The 20,548-nt window shown below is 30.8% G+C and overlaps 2 protein-coding genes across 2 annotated transcripts in view; both read left to right on the forward strand.

The window, feature by feature from the left end:
* The window catches only part of LOC129907891 (uncharacterized), a 163,319-nt gene extending 143,224 nt beyond the window's left edge, over positions 1 to 20,095 (forward strand). The window contains exons 3-6 of the mRNA XM_055984373.1: positions 10,241 to 10,376; positions 19,354 to 19,616; positions 19,693 to 19,816; positions 19,886 to 20,095. Coding sequence (XP_055840348.1) covers positions 10,241 to 10,376; positions 19,354 to 19,616; positions 19,693 to 19,816; positions 19,886 to 20,001 — 639 coding nt within the window. The 3' untranslated portion in view covers positions 20,002 to 20,095. The remainder of the gene's footprint in view (positions 1 to 10,240; positions 10,377 to 19,353; positions 19,617 to 19,692; positions 19,817 to 19,885) is intronic.
* LOC129907889 (collagen alpha-1(IV) chain-like) lies at positions 6,862 to 8,882 on the forward strand. The gene is made up of 2 exons (XM_055984372.1): positions 6,862 to 8,353; positions 8,421 to 8,882. The coding sequence occupies exons 1-2, from the start codon at positions 6,964 to 6,966 to the stop codon at positions 8,630 to 8,632; spliced, it is 1,602 nt and encodes a 533-aa protein (XP_055840347.1). The 5' UTR covers positions 6,862 to 6,963; the 3' UTR covers positions 8,633 to 8,882.
* Positions 20,096 to 20,548: the final 453 nt, after the last annotated feature.

A 20,548-nucleotide genomic window follows, 5' to 3' on the forward strand; every position in this document is an offset into this window, starting at 1 on the left:
TATCAATTTTTTTTTAAATTTAGATCCTGCTTTTAAAATCTACAAGTAGACTAACATAAATGTGCTTTGAACGGCAAGAGCAAGTACATACGTGCGACCCCAGTCATGCATTTTATTTTACATTTGAAGTCGATTTGTGAGAAAATTGATTCTACCGCCTAAACGTAGAACGTTTTAATCTTGTCCTTCACTCCGATATATTTTTTTTTTCCGTAAATAATCTAAATAATCTTTTGACATTATTTAATTTATGAAATAAAAAAAAAATATTTTGAAAGTTTTTTTTTTAAACAAAAGGGCAGTACCGTCAATTATCAACCCATAGAGGTTAAAATATTTTTCATAACCGACGTTTAACAACAGAAATCATCAAAATTGAATCTGTAATATGCTTAAGTTGCCCCACTAAAACATAATAAAACGATAACAATGCAAAAAAAATCTAATTTTTTTTTTGAATTTTTCAAACAAAAATGACTTTAAATCGGGCAAAATTATAAAAATTATTGAAAAAACTTCCGAAAAATTTTTGTTAGAAGTCGTACCGATAAATCAATTATCTAATGATGCCAATCGATTTCTCAGGTCCGAAATAGAGGGAAATAGCCAACGCCACTCATGTCTAAGATTTCGACTTGTACAGTGTTATTTACGGTACCTACCTACCTGTGATAGAATGCATTCCAAAACGTAGTTCTTTCAACACCAAAACATGTTAAATTACTATAGTATAAAACCAAAATCATAGCTTAAAAATGCTGAACTATGTATACATATGCATTTATTTTTGTTGAATCTGAATTTTTATTTTCCAAATTCTTTTGAAAGCAAACTGATGTCGTTTTCGATTGTCCGTCCAGAAGCGTCCTTACGGATTTCTGTGAATTATAATAAAAAAATTGAAACTTGAAACTTCATACAATTTGTTGTACTCAAAACATTTTTTAAAAAAATCAATAATATAATTTATTATTTTACCTTTAAAAAAAAAATAATCCTAGAAATCGTTCAAGTCAAATGTGGAACGGGAAGACAATATTTATTTAACTTTTTACTCATTTAGCACTCTGATTAAGATAGTTGTACAAAAAAGATTAAAAAACCGTGTAGGTATATAAAATAAAACAGTCTAATCAGCACGATAGAACGGTCCTAAAATAAAACTAAAAAAACTAACTTCTTATATCCATCATCATTTAGGCTAGTGTAGGTTAACTTATTTATTTAACTTATCATGAGCTATTTTTCTCTCATCTTGTTCACTATTCCAATAAACCGGAATGAGGAGAGGCATCCTGATGAGAAAAGGAAAATACTCCTCATGCATTTTATTTCTGTAAAAATTCACATTCTTCCCAAAAATGAAATTTTTGAAGTGAAAACTTCTTTAGCATTGTAGTGATTTGAAACGAGATGAAACGAAAAAGCGAAACGAAAAATCAATTGATCATAAATTTTTTGTTTTAATGGATAGATGAATGAAATTTATACAGTAGATAGGTAATTAAATAAATTATGATTGTGCAAAATTTCAATTAATTTCATATTCAAAATTCTGAGATAACGGTGAAAAGATGTTCTTTTTCTAATTACGTTATATCTTTTGATCTAGAGCACATAACAAATTTATTTAACTTTAATACGGATGCTGAAAATATTGCCTTTCATTTAATATATCACACATAACGGTAAGTGCTCTACAAGTTATATAATCTTTAATTGAAAAACTTGAAAAATACCTTAAAACACCTGTGAAGATTTGTTGCCGATGACCAGCCAGCAGTTGTAGAGGAAGTACCGTAATCTCAGTTTTATATTTCGACATGGTTAGCTTTAAAAAATTCTTACTTTCTTTGTAGGCATGGTAGAAATATGATTGAAGCGTCATATAAAAGGTGAAATAATAATGATATAAAATTTATTATAGGTTGTCTTTTAAAAAATGGATTTAATGGCGGTAGTAGAGAAAAAAGATTGATTGTTTTGCTTTTTTTATGAAAAGTAATTGGGTTAAAAAAATTCTACCTCTTTTTGTAGATGTTGTATAGACATGGTCGATATAAATATTTTGAGCTGAAACAATAAGCTTTCAGATGATATAAAATTTATTGTAGGTTGTCATATAAAAAAAGTGATGGAATAAAAAAAAAGTTATATTTTTTCGATTTTTTTAAAATGGTTTTTAAGGTTTCACTTCAACCAGTGTGAATTGCACACATGATTTTTTTTTTTAATTATCTACTTGGTCATAACTTTACTTCTGATGCATTTAACTCTATTTCTGGTATATTTACTAATTTCTGGCATATTACACTATATAATTATATTATTTTATTATGATAAATATGCCTGTTTTATAATAGGTTCTGGAAAATTGCTTTTATGTGTCCATCACCAATATTTTAAAAACGTCAAAGCAAGTAATTTTTTTTAAACATTTTATGATTCTTGAGAAAACGTCCGTGGGCCAAGTTCGGTAAATCTATATATCATATTCTGATTTTTTAATATGAGAAATGTTACGCATACACCATAGTGACCGCATATGTTACGGTAAATACACCATCTATATACTCTTAACTTATGTATCTATATAAACAATGTTACTAATTCACAAATAAGTGACGTCACAATAGAAAATAATTTCATCTTAAGTCCTTGTAACTTTTTGTACCAAAAACATATACATACATCAACTTGACAGTCTTTTATTATTAATATCACACATGAAATATTTCCAATTGGTCACAACACATAACTTCTATAATTGAAAGAGAATTAATTATTATATTTTTCTTTTTTCTTGCACCCTTTTTTTTACCTTACACCTTCTTCTGATCGGAAATCTAATTTTGTTGTTTCCAAGCAAAACGTCATTATTTACAATTAAGTTGCAGAGAGTCGAAGAGTGAAGGCGGTTAAATAAATTAGAACATTTTGCCAAAAGCGAAACAAAGCTAAGTAATATGATTAAGTAACTTTTTTCTAACATTTTCCCTATATACACGAGAAAAATTAACCTGCAAAAGCATCAAATGACGTCTTCATAGACTCTGGTGTGTATGCAGAGTCTGCCATTATTTGAGTTGAGGAGGGGGTCCATTCATGAGAGATAGGGTGAAGTTTAGTCAGTGTCATTTCTACTGTTTCCCATTTTTTTTTTTTTTTATGTGTGATACCATCCAAGCTATGAGTGTTTCTTAAAATTAAGTTTATGTCGTAAAGGTTTTTCCTGGATGCACTGCGCTGCAGTAAAAAAAAATAAGGGAAGCATTTGAAGCAATCCCATGTGGAGAGGAAAAAATCACGTAGCCATGTAAATCCCGGAGATGCCATTTTCTATGCTGCACTGAATTGGAGCTGGCAATCTAGGAACTTGATCTTTATGCACTCATCGTATGCCTTAACGTTACTTTTCATCTCTCTCTCTCTCTTTCTCTGGATGATGTAACGTAATTTTTTTTTCCACTGCCACTGTTACAGCCAGAGCTTCCCTTAAGACATTTTTATCTGCTTCTAAAGTATCTATGGTCTCTGTCTCGCATTCTGACGGAAATCAAATATGTCGCGCGCTACCGAATCGTAGAATGTGGCGAGACTTTGAAATACTTCACAACTTTTTTGGAACGTGACTTGAAAAGTTGTTGAGCTTGAAAGAAGAATATTGTGGAACAATTCAAAACCGCACGTATATTCTACTTTTCTTTTTATCTTCTTCTTTTTCTACTTGTACCCTTTTTAACTTTACTCCATCATGCAGTTTTGTATATGTCTCCTTTTTTAATGTGTTTTTTTTTTTGTATTTTTTACTGCGGAATTTTCTTGCGTGCCATCTTAATACTTATCTTGTTGCGGTATTCTTGAGTTACTTTGTTGCTGCTACATAAACCTACCTACAATAAAGAGAGAGAGAGAGAGATAGAGAGCTTGTGGCTGATGATATGGCTTGTGGAAGACGCAATCTACGGCACCAGCCACTTCAAACAGAGTATGATACAATTTGTGGGGAAAACTTCAAAAGGAAAATATTCTTTTTAGACTTTTGTGTACCCACTCTTGCCACTACTCCACTTTTAACAATCTTCTGTGTGTGTGTTGGAATGTAGAGTAACGAAATAGGACTCATGTGTAGACGACGACGGGTGAGCCTGTGAGCATGAGCATGTTTGTCAAGCTTTACCGCAACGTCGTTGTTAAGTGGTTAATCAAAAATTCTTTATTTTGAGACACTCAAGGGATTTTTGTTTATAAGGCTCCCTGATAATGGTTGTTGTAATGGAATGGAATATACATATATACGTTAACTATACTAAATAACTTTGAAGAGGTATGACTTTGAATTTTCAAAAATTTCTAAAAGAAAAGTTAAAAACTTGGAGTAAAAAATTGAAAAAAAAAAAAATAAAATGCACGGCTGGGTCTCACGTATACTTGATTTAGATTAGTAACTTTTTTTTGTTATATAATACGGTATTATTACTACCTATCCTCTTATTAACCCCACTTAACTCAAACCAATTGCATTAAATAAATATGTATACTAACTACATTCCCCAGCACCATCATGAGTTTCTGAAGATATCAACCATTTTTTAGCAGAGATTTCAAATTTTAACTAAAATGTAACAGTTTCAGGATTCACCCGTTTATTTTTCTGATTTTTCTATTGATTTGCTGGGTTTGGAGTTCCGCCGCATCACCGCTGCACCACGTCCGCACCACTTTTTGACCGCCGCACCACCACTGCACCATGCTGCAACACATCCGCACCATAATCAAAAATTTCTAAACCACCGCACCACCGCACAGTGTGGAAATCCGCGAATTTAGCGGAATTTAATTTAAAAAATAAGATGTCTCTAATGATGCCAAAACCTATTCAACAAAAAAGGATGACCTACCGTCAAAATCTAATAATTTCTTAGCATTTGGTTAGCTATGTTATAAATTTAAGAACTTTTTTTTTATTTCAAAGGGTGTTTAGATAACAAACCGCTGCAGCACGTCCGCACCATTTTAAAAATTTGTAAACCGCCGCACCACCGCTGCACCACGTTCGCACCATTTCATTTTTAAAAAATGATAAAATATGAAAAAAAATGCGCTGCACTAACGCCGCACCACGAATGCACCATGTCCGCACCATTTAATTTCTTATGAAAAAAATCGGTGAACCACAGTGAATTTTTCATACAAAATGAAATGGGGCAAACGTGGTCCAATCGTGGTGCAACGGTGTGGTGCCCCGAATTTTGTATTCAAAATGAAATGGTTCGGACGTGGTGCAATCGTGGTGCGGCGGTGGTGCGCCGAAATTTTTCGCCAAACGGCAGTGGTGCAGTTGTGGTGCAGTAGTCAAGATTTTTTGTGATTTTTTTTTATTAAAAATTCAATTTCTATTTTTACTTGGGTGGCAGACCGCCAAACGGCGGTGGTGCAATTGTCAAGATTGTTTTTGATTTTTTTTATTAAAAATCCAATTTCTATTTTACTCGGGTGGCAGACCGGCCTTTTCTGGCGGAATTTGTTAATTTGATTTCCCATATTCTCCTGCTGCTTTGCCAGTTTCGGCAGTTTGATTTGGTGGATCTTTCCGTTGATTTCCTGGGTGATCCAGTCGATTTTCCGGATTCTTTTATTGATTTGTTGGGTCCACCTGTTTGATTTTGCAGGCTTGCCTCTTGATTTGGTGAATTCGCCTCATTGATTTGACTATTTTTCCTGTTGAATTATTGCATTTATCTGGTGATTTGAAGAATTCGCCAGTTTAATTTTTCAAATTCGCCTAATAGTTTGCTAATAGTTCCCTTTATTGGTGAGCAACATTAGCACAATTTTATAGTCTTCTATTAGTCGAGCTAAATATCTGCCTAATTTAATTTTTTTTTTTTTTTTTTGACAAATTGATATAACTGTTTGCGTCATTACTCAACCCACAAACAAATTACTCATTTATCACCTGAACACACATTCTATTTATGTATCAATTGACATAGCAATTGAATGCTGAATACGCAGGTACTCGCTACTCTTAATTTTTTTTATTTTCTGAGAAAAAAAATGTGCTGATATAGGTAATAGAGTTTACGGAATTTTTTTTTAAATATTTCTCTAATAGACAAATTGTCTAAAAACGAAGTCATAGATAGAACTCACCATAGGCGGCCACATGATTTGTTTCAAGGGGGGGGGGGGGGGGGGGGGTAAGCAAAACGAAAATTTTTCTTTTCCCCGAGTGAAAATGGATTTCTACCAAACCGCTACGGCAGCACCGCCCACCGCCGCCCCATGTTCAAATATTTCTATTCCTTCGCACCACCGCACCGCCACACCACAGCGGAACAGCAGCACTCCATGGTGCGGTGAAATTTTGTATCTAAAATGAAAACGTGTGGCGGCTGTGCTTCGGCGGCGTAGGTGCTACTGCGGTGTTGTTGCGAAATTTCCCGCCAAACGGGTGTGGTGCGACTTTGGTGCGGCGACGAATAAGAAACGTTTTTTTTTTTTTTTTCTTTAAAAATTCAATTTCTATTTTTTTACTCGGCTCTGGTCAGAACCAAGTGGTGAATATGTTAGAATCGAAAGGAAAAATGAGAGGATATCCGTTATATTTGCTCAAAAGTCCGTATAAAAACATTCATAGAATAATCTAGCTTAGATCGATGGCATTCACACCTCCTTCCTCCCTCTGACGGGCGCTTTTGAAACACAACAATCTTGCATAGTAGCAGAATGGAAAAACACTTGTACACGCTAGATTGTTTAGTTCTAAATTTTTTGATACCAAAAAAATATTTACCATAAAAAAAACCTTATTTGCTTTTGATTTTTTGTTTTGACAGTTGCAAAATAAATGCTAAAATAAATGGGTTTACCCAAAATTAAGATATAAAAGCTAAATTTTTATTCAAAACCAAATTAGTAATTATTATTTTCTTGTGTGGATGATTTAACTTAATAAAAATGTACCAGTTCAATTTTTTCGTGTTTACGATTATCTTGGCTGTAATTTCGTTCACAACAGCCGTCAGCCAACCATTTTGGAATAACAACGGAGGTAGTTCTTTCGACGGTGCTATACAAAGAGGAGGCCCTTTCGGTGGCGTTTTACCCAACAATCAAAGAAGTGATTATAACGATTTTGGAGGCATACAAAATGGAGGCATTCAAAATAGCATTCCAGATGTTAATGGTTTAAGTGGTGACCGTTTCAGTGAAGTAAGCACTGATCAATTAAATGGCGCTGCAAACGGTAACCTTTTTGGTGGATTTAAAAGTGGTGACATTTTTAATAGTGCTCCAAGTGGTGATTTTTCGTCTGGAATTTCAAATGGAGCTGATTTCGTAAGCAGTGGCCTTTCACCCAATGACTATTTTGGTGGTATTCCAAACGGTAACACATTAAGTGGCCCTCTAGATGTTGAAACTCCAGCTAGTAACTTTTTAGCTGAAATTCCAAACGGGATTCCAAGAAATGACGCTATACTAGGCGGCAATCCATTGAGTGGCACTCCAAGCGGAGGCATTCCAAACGGTAATCATGCAGTTGGTATTCCAAACACTAACTTTTTGCGTCCAAGAATTGGCATTCCAGTTGGTCCTCTTCCAAACAGAAACCCATTAAGTAGCATTCTAGCCAATAACTATTTAGATGATATTCCAACCGGTATTCCAGAAGGTGGCAACCAATTTGGTGGCCCCCAGAATGGTGGTTTTCCAGGCGGTGATCAATTAGCTCGTATCCCAGCCACAGACTTTTTGCGCGGAGATCCAAGAGTAGGCATTCCAGCTGCTCAATATTTAGATGATATTCCAACCGGAGCTAATCCAAGTCGTAACCCATTCGGAGGCCCTCAAAACGGTGGCTTTCCAGGCGGTGATCAATTAGCCCGTATTCCACCCACAGACTTTTTGCGTGGAATCCCAAGTCGTGGCATTCCAAGCCGTGGAATTCCAAGCCGCGGTATTCAAGACCGTGGAATTCCAGGTATTTACTATTTGGATGACATTCCAAGCAGAGATTTTTCGGAGCCTTTAAGAGAGATTCCAAGAAGTGACCTACGTGCTGGCCCAAGTGGCAACCCATTACGTAGCCTTTTAAATCGTGGCATTCCAAACCGTGGCATTCAAAACCGTCGTATTCCAGGTATTTACTATTTAGATGATATTCCTAGCAGAGATTTTTCGGCTGTCGTTGATCCTTTAAGAGGAATTCCAAGAAGTAGTCTTTTACGTGCTAGTCCAAGTGGCAACCCATTTGGTGGTGCTCCAAGCGGTAGCATTCCAAGTCGTGGCATTCCAGATGGTAACCCATTAAGAGATGGTAACATCGGTGGAGACCGTTTTGGAGGAGGTATAATTATTATAGCGTAAATTTTTTCTTAATCATAACATTTCAAGCTTCTGTATATGACGTTTAGGTGGAATTCCAGCCCGTGACGACCTTTTGGATAATATTTCAAGAGATGAACTTTTGGCTAGCATTTTTGCAGATGATATTTTGGAAAACATTCTAGACTCGGACATTATGAGTGGCATCGAAAATTCTAACCAATTTAGCGGCGGCATTAGAAACAATAACCTTGGTAGAATTGCACCAAGTGGTTTCTTTGGTGGCGCAAGGAGGCGTTAAAGTTTTATGCTTGTTTATTTTTGTTTTTTTTTTATTGATTTAGTGTGATACTAAGAATCTCATTTTTTGTATTAAAAATTAAAGTCTTGAAAATTAAAATTACGTATTATAAATCAAAGAACTTCGGCTAACTTACTTGAAAGGTTATATCTTGGAAGTGAACATAAAGAAAGGTTTTTCTAAACATTCTTTTTTTCCAATAGGGTGAAAAGGGGTAAAGTAACATGATAAAAAATAAATATTTTCTAAATGGTAAGCCGTAGAAGGTTATTTTTTTTAATCCGTTGGATATAAAAGAATCACATAAATGTTGAAATTTTTTTTAAAAAAATTAAAATTATAAAATGTTTTTTTAGAAACTATAAAATAAAATTTTTTGTAAGGCCCAATAATTCAAAATATGAGTTTTTGAAAAACAATTAATTTTAAGATGTATATTTCAGTTTTTTTTTTTAAGTTTTAGGAATTTTTGAATGCTTGCAAAAAAAACTGATAATAATAGGGCTTGTAGGAGACTATAATTAAAGTGCGTGTACAATAAATTCAGCTTCTAAAATGATATTTCATCAAATATTGGAAAAATTATTTGTTTTGTCCCAAATTCGTTGACCGGTTTTACCGGCTTTTCTTTATTTTTTTTTTATTTTGGTAGATTTTTTTTTGCTACGTTAGTTTTGGTTTTTCACTCAGTTCGTATGAACTTAGTGTAACACCTCCCTGAATCAAATCCAAATTAAGTACCATATTTTTTTTTTGCTAAAAATTACGGCAATTTTTATTTTGTTGCTACGTTAGTTTCGGTTTATTGACATTTTTCGCTCAGTTCGTATGAACTTAGCGAATCAATAATAAGTTTATATTTTGTTGCTGGATAGTTACGTAAATAGTTTTTGTTCTTTTAAATATTTCGCTGAGTTCATATCAACTTAGCGCATTCTTCTATTATTTTTGAAATTTGGTTCGCAAAGTTCATATTAACTTAGCGAAGCAGCCTGAAAAACAAAAACTACCGGAGCAACAACATTAAAATTGCCGAAACGAATTAGCAACAAAATAATAAACTACTCCTAATTTGATTCCTAAAACTGCTTCTCTAAGTTAAAACTTGAACGATTTGTCTTATGCACCAGAGGTTTGGGGTTCAAATTCCAAGACAGCCCAATACTTTGTTTTTGCTTAAATTTTTGTTTTACTTTAAATATTTACAGACTTTACAGACAACCAAATTGTAATTATACACAGAGAAAAAGTAAACGCAGGGATAACTTTTTTTTCTGGTATATTTAATCATAATATAGTTAAATTTACCAGAAATAAAGTTAATTATACCAGAAATAAAGTTATCCCTGCATTATTTTTTCTTTGTGCATTTTAGTATAGGATCCGTATTGGTCAGTCGTAGAATCGGTAAGGTAGTGTACATTTCAACAACTACTGAAATGTGTCACTCAAATTTGAATACTTAGATAAATTGTCGCAATGAGTCGATTGAAAAGTTATTGATATGCAATTGTCGATAATGTAGAGCTCAAGGTAGTTTAATTTTTGTCTCAATTTTTTTAACATAGTTTTTTTTTTAACAATCATTATTTTAATTTATCTTTACAGCTCCGCAATTCTTCCGATACAATTGTGACACTTCGACGAGTAACACTTTCATCAACTGGCCTTTACAGATGTGAAGTTTCAGGAGAAGCGCCGGCATTCAATACAGTTTCTGAATCAGAAAAGATGACTGTTGTCAGTAAGTCAAATTAAATCATAGATACAAAAAAAACAAAGAAAATACTTTCTTCCTTGTGCTCATTTCCAGGAGTCTATTCTTTTTTTTTTTTTTTTTTTTAAGTTGTTGTCCTATATAAGTTACCCTAAACCCCAAGGTATGTTTTATTGTTAAGAGTATACTCCTTGTTGTATATCTTCTAAGTCTTCTTTGTCCATTGGCATTAATTCCTAAATAGGTTCTTCTCTTGTATTCATTTACGAAATAATGCCAACTTGGCCTGTTGTGTTGTTTTATTTTCACCTGGACCATTATCTATTGTTTTCGTCATGTGCGTCCTCAAAAATCTGAACTTTGTATTCAAAAGATTTGGCACGATTTCTCTTTTTCTCTGTCTATGTATGGAATATGACAAATAAAGCACAAGATACTTTTTAAGGATATAGGATAGAGAGGTGGTGTCTATAAAAGCTTATGTACAGAAAGAGAGATGAAACGTGCAATGACATTTGGAGCAGGATAATTACCCCCAGCCTCGAAGCTAAAAGAAACACTAATTCTTACCTATATGCAAACAACATACCTTACCTTTCTTACCTATACCTACATAATAGATATAAGTGAAAAACTTGATTTAGGCCAAAACTATGGAAGACTCTCTCTCTTGTCGTTCTTAATCATGTTTCTCTTTATCTTTTGGGAAAAGAAAAAGGTTTGTCTGGAGAAGTTTGGTTTTGTTTTTGATTTGTTTTGCTTTTAGTTTTTTTTTTTTTTTTTGATGAGAATTATTGCGGTTTTAGTTAATCAGAAATTGTGTGGAAGGATTATTGGTTTTTAGGATTCCATCACGTCTGCTTTTTGTCATTGTTGGTAGTGTTGGTGAAAACAAGGCTTAACGACTCATACTTTTTTTTTTGGGAGTTTCATTATTGAATTTAAGTCATGAAGGACGCGATGGTTTAGTAAATTGGTCTTCGTTTTCTTAATTACAGACCTGTTTTTTTCGGAAAAATAACGAACTCGAGATAACCTGCACACATGACATTACGATGATAAAAAATGCCTAAAAAACAGTAGGACCCGCAACTCTGTATGTCTATCAGTCTGTATGTACTATAGTGATGTGAACTATCGAAGAAAAAATATTAAACTTTCGATAACACTAGTTTACAAAAAAATAAAAAATTTTTGGACACCAAGTGCCGTTATACTTTTCTTATAGATTTCAGCCCAGAAAACTCGAAAATCTTATCTAAACAAATATTTATGGGTAGGTTTTTGAGATATGATTTTTCAAAGTTTTTTGTCGTTGTTTTTTCCAGGCTACTTAGGGCGATTTTGTTCACTATTGCTCAATTTGAAGCAAACTCTCAAGTTAACAAACTTGAGAGTTGACTCAAACTCGAGAGTTAAAACAAAAGTTGAGAATCTATTTTGTTCACTATTTTTTTCTTAACTCTCGAGTTTAAAAAACAAAAGTTGGCTAACTTTTAGTTTTTAAAATATCCCTGGGATATTTGTGACAACAAACAAAAATATTGACAGTTTATAATCATATTTTGAATGTTTTACGTCATCGGTTAGAATTTTATTAAAGTTTGTGTATTATTTTGCATTGCTAGTGTTCAAAATGACGAATTTTTCAAAAGTCTACATAAAATCCAAATCAAATTAATTTCAGCATTCGAATTCATGGTTAATTTAAAAAAAAATATAAAGTGCGTAATAACTGAACTGAAGTAAATGTAATTGGATGGAAGTGAAAACATTTTAGCGTCCGCCTCGTCGACAGTAATCTTAAACAGAAATTTTTATCAAAAAATCATTAAAGAAAACCTGAAAAATTCCTTATTGCAAGATCGATACCACCAGAAAATATTGTATATTTGTATATTTTCGTGAATAGAATGTTTTTATTTAAAGTTTTTTTTATTGAAATACATAGAAAATATATAATGCAATTCTCTCAATTTTTTAAAAATTGTTTTGGTTTTTGTTTTGTTTAAAAAAGAATGTTTATGAATTTGCTCTTAAAATTAGCGGCGCAACATTTTGTATCGATTTATCTTAAAAGAATAGGCCTATTTTTCGAAACTTCGTTACTTTGGAACATTAATTTTGCTTTGACAATAACAGCAAAATTAAATTTTGACAGGAAAATTAAAAAAAAAAAAATAATTTTGAAGCAAAATCTCAAGTTTGGTTGGCAAACTTCTACTTTTTCCGGAAGTTGAGAAAACCGAAAGTTTATCAACTCTCGAGTTTGAAATCGAAAGTTAAAAACGTCAACTTTGCGTGAACAAAACAAAATTCAGAAGTTGAAGGTAAAAATCCCCAAGTTATGTTCAACTTCTAGTGAACAAAATCACCCTTAGTATTCTAGCTATATCTTGAGTAATAAACGACTAATCTAAACAGAAAAGCCGACGCCTGAAAGCTGTGTAAATAAGCAAAAACACTAGAACAACTTTTCTGTGTCACTCCGGATGTTTAAGTACAATGCAATGTATTAAAACATTTAAAAAAAAATCGAGTTTTTAAAAGAAATTTCTGCAAAAAAAAACTTTATTACTGAAAGAAAAAAATCAAAATCTTTCGAATCCTCATTGATTTAAATTTTTTGTGTGTAGATAAAAAGATAATTTTATTCAAAATCTATGGATAAATTATAAAGATATGACCATTTTTGTAACGATCAATATTTTCGGATTTTCTGTTACTTTTTGAGTTTTTCTATTGAGTAATTTTTTGTAGATAATTAAATTTCCTATCGATATGTATCCTTAAAAAAAAAATTGTTTTGTATTTTTTTATTTTTATCCATTTATAACTTTGTTTTCTAAAAAATAATCTCATATGATATCGTTTATTCTAAATCCCAAAACTATTTTTTTTTATTTTATAAAATATTTCAAATGATAAAAATAGATTTAGTATTTGTTTTGCATTAAGTCGTTTCATGGTTTAAATTAACTATAAAAAGTAATTTTAAATTAAAAATGCATACAATAAAACCATTGCTAAACATAAGGTCAAAGTACGTTAGAAAAAAAATAGTTGAATTGAGTATCCAATGGACACTGTCCATTTTGGCTGTAAACCAGTGTAATTGTAGAATATTCATTCATTCGCTAGTCTTAAATAATTTATTCATTTAGTAATTATTTTCATTCAAAAAGTTTTTTCATTCGATAGTTTCTTATTCGATAGTTTTTTCATTCAAATAGTTTTTGTATCCGATAGTTTATTCGATAGTTTTATTCGATAGTTTTATTCGATAGTTTTTATTCGAATGAATGAATAAACTATTCGATAGTTCAAATCATTCAGTTACTAATTATCATTAGTTCAAATCATTCGATAGTAGCGATTTTCTTCAAACTTGGTAGTAATAAACAGTTTTAGGTGATTGCCTGGGAAGTTGAATTTTTTTTTTGGGACCAAAACTAACGGTAGGTACCTGCCATATAACGAAAATAGAAAAGTAAATTTTTTTGAAAAGTGGCTCTAACGATTTTGTTAAAAAATGTTTGTGGGTAATTTTACACATAAGAGCCAACTTTTGAAATACGAAAAATAACTGCCATAGAACCGTTTTTATTTTATTTTTGAATATCTCTTACAGGACTGACTCGATATTAACGACAAATTTTATACACAAGCGATTAAGTAAAAGTAATATTAAAAGTTTAGAAAATTTAAAAAAAAACTTATTTTTGGATTTTTAAAAAAATTTTCCAATTTTTTTTTTTTTTTTATCTATTTTAGTGAAATATTTTGAAGTTTCTATTTTAATTGTTAATTAATTAACTCTTCAAAATGACATACAAACTTTTTTTTTTGTTTGAAAAATGTTAGAACATTTTAATATATAAAAAATTATTATTATTTTTTTTTTAACGGCTCTAACGTTTTTCATTTTTTTGTTTTTACTAAAAATTCTTTTTTACACAAGAAATCAGATGGCATATTTCGTTTTGTGATCAAAACCATTAAAAACCGTATTTTATTAATTATAAAAATAGATTTTATATGTATGTATTTTTTTAAGATTATCAGAAATATGCTTTACCTAATTAAATCAAATAATAATTTTCATAAAAACGTAAGACCCCGTCTTGCATTTTATATCATTAATTTAACATCCTTAATGACACTCTTATACCGTTAATTTATTTTCCATTCACATAATATTTTTGACGATCTCTATCATCTTTAAGTTATATGTCTAATTTTTATACATTTTTGTATTTTAATTTTTATAAGTTAATCATAAAACTAATGTAAAACTATACGAACCCGAAGACTTGTGGGTCTCTATGGCGTATGAGTAATAAAAATGCAACAAAAGGTTAGAATTTGTAGTTTATATTGAGGCACTAGAAAAATTAAAAAAGATGTGCATGAGCATGGTGGTCTATTTACTTTAAACGTAATTTTCTAAAAAATAATTAAAAAAAAAAAACTAATAAAAATTACCTGAAAAACTTACAATGCCGTTCTATAAATGTCAACGGTCCAATAATTTGATGTCATAGTTTGTTAAACTTTTATGTTTTCCTTCGGTCTTTATTAGTTCTGAGTTAAATTGTATCAACTAAACAAAACAACTAAAAAAATGTATTCTCTCCATGACTTCTTCTCCAACCTTTAAAGTTCTTAGAAACTGATGATAGTTAAAACAATTATACTGTCACCACTTGAATCAAAAGCCACTGAAACAATGATTTATTTTTGTTAATGATTCCAAGTCTAGACAGTTCAATAATAATGTAGCTGCAAATGAAGGTTATTTCAGGTTAATTTTTCGATTTATATCAACATTCTGACTTCAGTGATACATACTTATGAGTTTTTTGTGTAAAATTTCAGACATGCATAGAAAGGTAAGTAAGTATAGATTACATGCTAGGTGGTGAATGTACCTCTATAAATAAAAAAAATATTTTTCCTTAATGAATCAATAAATAAATAACATTAACTGTTAATTAACTTAAAATTTTTTAGTTCACTGAGAATTTATTATTCTCGAATTAGCAGGATGTATTCTTAGGGACTCAAACGTTCTACAAAAAAGGTTCTGGTAAAAATTGTATATGACAGGAACCGTTATTTATGGTCCTACGAAAAATAACTACAAAAACCTCTTTGGAAAATATTCAAAACCACTACATAAAAAGTTCAAAATGAATTGTTTTATACGTTTAGACTCAGTGTACCTCCTTATATAAACAGAAAAACTGACTCAATAGACACTAGACAGACGGGCAGAGAGAAATAGGGATTTGTTTTTTTCGCATTCTCTATCATCGCAATGTCATGTTCGGTTGTAATCTTAATTATTGATTTTTTTAATGTCTCCAAAAATGTTTAAAAAAATCCAAAAGTTCCTAGCTACAAACAATCTAACGGCATTATTTCGTTTGTAGCTTGAAACCATTAAAAAAAATGTTTACATAAGTCTAAAAACCAACTTAATACTCTTATTTTTAATTTCTTTAAAGTAAAATGACTAAGTTGTAGGTAATTAAAGTTTTGGTTTTGTTTTTTTTTTTTTTTAATGGTTAGCTAATAGAAAAGTGTTTTAAAGTAACCAGAGCAAATACATGCAATTTGTTTTAAATTGGAAATTCAATTAGTTTTTACTTTTCACACCAGTGACAGGATAAACCATATGTCTGTTTTCAAAACAAATTTAGTTTACAAATCGTCGCCCGAGAGTTGTTTTGTCGTAAACGCCAAAATGCACTTTTTTAAACTGGATATGTAGTAATTGGTTTTAGAACGTTCTCTTTTCATTTCTGTTATCAGATTTGTCCTATCGTTTACCGTTACTGAGATAATTAGTGTGCATTTTGTCGTATATCCACAAAATAAGCATCGGATTAGCGTTGGTTTGTCGTAAGCGCCAACTTTTGGCGTTTACGACAAAAATTCTATGTATTTTTCAGCTTTTTTTTCTTCAGTATTGGTTTGTCGTACGTCGTACAAAACAGATAGGGTAGAAAATTTCGAACTTGTTTTGTCTTACATGTATGTAGGTATATGACCCAAATAGAATATAAACAAATATAATAAACCTACTAGAAAAGTATTTATTGAAAATAAGGACTTCATGTGCTATAAGGACAACGAATTTAAAAACTAAGGGCTGCATTAAGCTTTGCGCTACTTGAGGTTTTGCACTATTCCTAGAGGTGCAAGGAAGAAAAAAGTGCATCTGAGTGTTGTATTTAATTTTGTCATGGTTCTTGTCGTTTGTTCCTGCCGCTAGATACTTGACCTCATCCTCGGTCGCAAGTACCGCTTATAAATATGTACACTTGCTGATTGATCTTCTATCGAACACAAGATCAAGAAGTCGACCGTCGGTCGCGGGCGCCGCTTCGTTCAAGCGCGTTGTCTTGAGCGAAGTGAAAAAAGGTCGCAGTTTTATTGTTTTATTGTTGTACACTTATTGATCTTGTCACTTCGTTCGCGCGCTCTTCAACGAAGTAAAGTGAAATAAAGGTTGCTGTTTTATTGCTGTATACTTATTGATCTTGTATCGAACACACAAGATCAACAAGTCGACTGTAGTCGTGGGCGCCGAGCCCGTGGCGCCTCTTCGTTCACGTGCGTTGTCGTGAACGAAGCGAAAAAGGGTTGCTGTGAGTTTTGTTATTGCACCCGCTCGCAAAAAACACCTGCTGGTCGAAAATTATTTTTTTAAGGCGCCATTGTTCTTCGCTAAATTTGCGTTATTGTTTTGCAAATTGATGATACTGATGATACTTTTACACTATTTTATAAAGCGAGCGGTAGAAAAGTGGAATATAGAAGCTCATCAATATTTAAAACATATAAAAAGTCTACCACAGCAATTCCTGTAAATTTGTTCAGCCAATGTCTTCAAATTACTAAAAAATCTAACTCGATAACTAAGGATAAGATTATTGATATTAAAAGCCTTTTCATATTTATGCCTAAATCAGACAAAGAATATTATGAAGCGTTATTCAAATCAAAAAATTAGAATAAATGCTTTAGTTTGATATTTATTTAATTTTATTTTTTTTATGACCATATATTAATTTATTAATTTAACCAAACTTGGTTTATTTTTATTTTATTTCTTTCATATTTCATAGCCATAGGATGACTTTTATTTTTTGTTAAGACATTTTTTAAATTTTTTTTATGTTTATGGTCATATTTTTTGGTTTTTCTTTATTTTAAATCTATTTATTTTAATAATTGAGCCTCTAAGTCAAACCAATACTACTTCTATGTAATACGAAACTATTTTTTAAATGTTTAATTAATAAAAAAAAACGAACTGTGAAAATTTTTGTATTTATTTTTTAGTATTGGAATGTTGTACGTGCGCCTACTTTGTCGTACGTGTACGGGATGGAAAAAAAAGTTGATTTTGGTGGCGTTTACGACAAAGTGATTTTGGATAAAAACCTTGATAATTTGAAAACTAAAATAGATGTGACAATTTTGACAACATAAATATGAAGAAGATATCGCACAAAATATTCTATTAAAAATTGAAAAAAATCTATCGGTCAGTTTTTTTTTTATAAAAGCTCAAACCTTAAAATGCGATTTCCCAAAATTCCAAAATTGGCGTATACGACAAAACAATTCTCAGGCGACGAAATACAACTGAAAGTCCATGTCGATGTACATTTGACACAGCTTGTTTGAAAATGTCACAAAAAAAGAAAAATCTGGTAATCAACAGTCGCACCCGTGACAAATTAAAACAAAATGCTTTTATTATACAACAAGTTGAATTACAGATATATAAAAAAAAATATCATTTTTAGTCCAAGAATTTATGTGGTCAATATTATTTTATAAAAAAAAATTTTTCTGAATTTGGATAAAAATTCAGCTTGAACTCATAATGGACTAACCAGGAAAAATAAATATCAAAAAATTTTCGGTAAAAAAAAAAACATAATAGCAAATAAATAAACCCTCTCGAGTACAATTGAGGCGCTCAGCGCCAAAACGGCCTAACCCCAAAAATTTCGTTTTCCGAAAAACGAGTTTAAAGAAAATCATATTTTCAGGGTTTCTTTTTTGTTGGCTTGTAAAAGTTATAAAAAAATATTATTTAATTCTTAGTTTGTAATTTTTTTTAGTTAGGAGTGTTGGCTATACTTTTGGGCTAAGGTCTGATATTTTTTTTATTCCAAAACTAGATTTGTTATAAATGATTTTGGCAATTTTGTCGCCGAAGATAAAATGGCGTCCACTAGAGTGACAAAAGTTTTTGGCTCTAATATTAACTCTATTTAATATAATTTAATGGGAATGTATTTTTATATTATAAATTGTTTTATTGCGGTTCGATCTGTGTACTCAGTTTGATTTTTTTGAAAATGTGGGTTAGGCCGTTTTAGTTCTGAAAGCCTCAATTATTCCCAACAATTATGTTGGTTTTCTTCCTATATACCTATTCTTTAAATATAATCTTCTTTGTATTTATTTTCATTTCAATCGCTTGTTCATTTGCCACAAAAAAAGTTTCTTTTATACTTTAAGGCCGAATTGAACTTTTTTTTTTTTTTTTACTTATAAAATTCTTATAAAATATTTATAAATATATAAACTGACGAGTTTGGCGGTGGCAAAAGCATATAAACCTCTTGGGGTGCTGTTGTAAGGCTTGAAAGGGAAAGTTATTCATAAAATGTTCTCTACCAAATTATTTTTTATTTTTCTCTTCATAAACAAAAACGTTCCAACAAAAAAAAAAGTGTATCTTCTGTAAATATATTTTTTTTAATTACTAACAAACAAGAAAACAAATTTCCTTGCCACAGGCTAAATATTAAAATTCTTTATGAGCAACAAAAAAAGATGAAACAAAATCATTTTTTTTTTTTCTGTGAAAATGTTGGATATCCTAGAAGGGATTTCCTAAATAAATTTTTCTATTCAAAAAAAAATTAAATTTATTAACAACTTTTATTTTTTTTTTTTTTTTTTTCATTAATAGTGACTCCAAATCATGGCCCTAAAATTACAGGTGGACAACCTCGATATCAAATTGGCGATGTGGTGCGGGTAAATTGTACATCGGCACCATCGAAACCCGTTTGCCATTTAAGTTGGCTTATAAATGGTGAACCTGCCAATCAATCACATCTCAAAAAATACGATAATATTGTTGTGGGAAGAGAAGGTCTTGAAGTTGCACGACTTGGTCTTGAATTCAGGGTTAGAGGATTCCATTTTAAAAATGGCGACATGAAATTGAAAGTAAGTCTTCCTAGATCCTTAAAAAAAAACTGAAAATATCCTTAAAATGTTTTTTTTTTTTCTGTTTTGTTTTAAGTGTGTGGCTAAAATTTCCTCACTCTATTGGCAAAGTAATGAAGAAAGTGTCGAAAGTGACAAACAACAAAGAGCTCCAGCGCTGGAGTCACGTGAAACAGTGGCAGCTAAATCTCAAGTTCATGGTAAACAAAAAAAAAATTGTCAACATTCTTATAAATCTAATGAAAATATTTTTTTCTTATAACTTAAAGGATCATCAGCTGCGACGAAAAGTTATCAAAGTATAAATTGGATAAGTACAATAATCTTAGCCCTCGCATCAACAAAATCCCTCCTTTCGACATATTATATCAATTATTTCAGGTAACTATTGCCTGATTTAGACAAATAAGTATTAACAACAACTCGAACGCACTGAAAAGATGAACTAAATCCCATATTTATCAAAAAAAAAAAAAAAAAACAAAATTAAAAATGCCAAATGTAAAGTCCTAAAATTCTTTTTTCAAAAAAAAAAAACTAAAATTAAATTTCCATATAAAAAATTCAATTAAATAAAAATAAAAATTTGAAACCTTTTATGTATAAAGATTTTTCATTTCTATCATAAAAAAAAAAAATTAAAAGAAAAATAGCTTTAAGATGAAATCTTTATAAAAGTTCATAAAAAATTTACTTTTTTTGTAATTTTTTTTTTTTTAATTAGGTACATTATTTTTGTTTTTCAAAAATAACAGTGTGCATAATAATAAAATAAAATAATTGTATAAAGTAAATTAAATCAATTTAATAATTTAAGTTTTTATTTAAGAAATATTTTTTAAAAATCAAAATCATGATTAAAATTTAAAAAAAAAAAATAAATAAACATTTATAGGTTAGGTAATTTTACTTTAGCTTTTAAGTAAATGTTT

Source organism: Episyrphus balteatus, chromosome 1, assembly GCF_945859705.1.
Source record: "Episyrphus balteatus chromosome 1, idEpiBalt1.1, whole genome shotgun sequence".
Taxonomy (NCBI): Eukaryota; Metazoa; Arthropoda; class Insecta; order Diptera; family Syrphidae; genus Episyrphus; species Episyrphus balteatus.

What these genes read in the sequence shown, in the direction of transcription:
- LOC129907889 (XM_055984372.1), top strand. Translation starts at nt 6,964, where the DNA reads ATGTACCAGTTCAATTTTTTCGTGTTTACGATTATCTTGGCTGTAATT. An exon ending in TGGAGACCGTTTTGGAGGAG is followed by an intron (nt 8,354 to 8,420) that starts GTATAATTATTA and finishes TATGACGTTTAG; the next exon opens with GTGGAATTCCAGCCCGTGAC.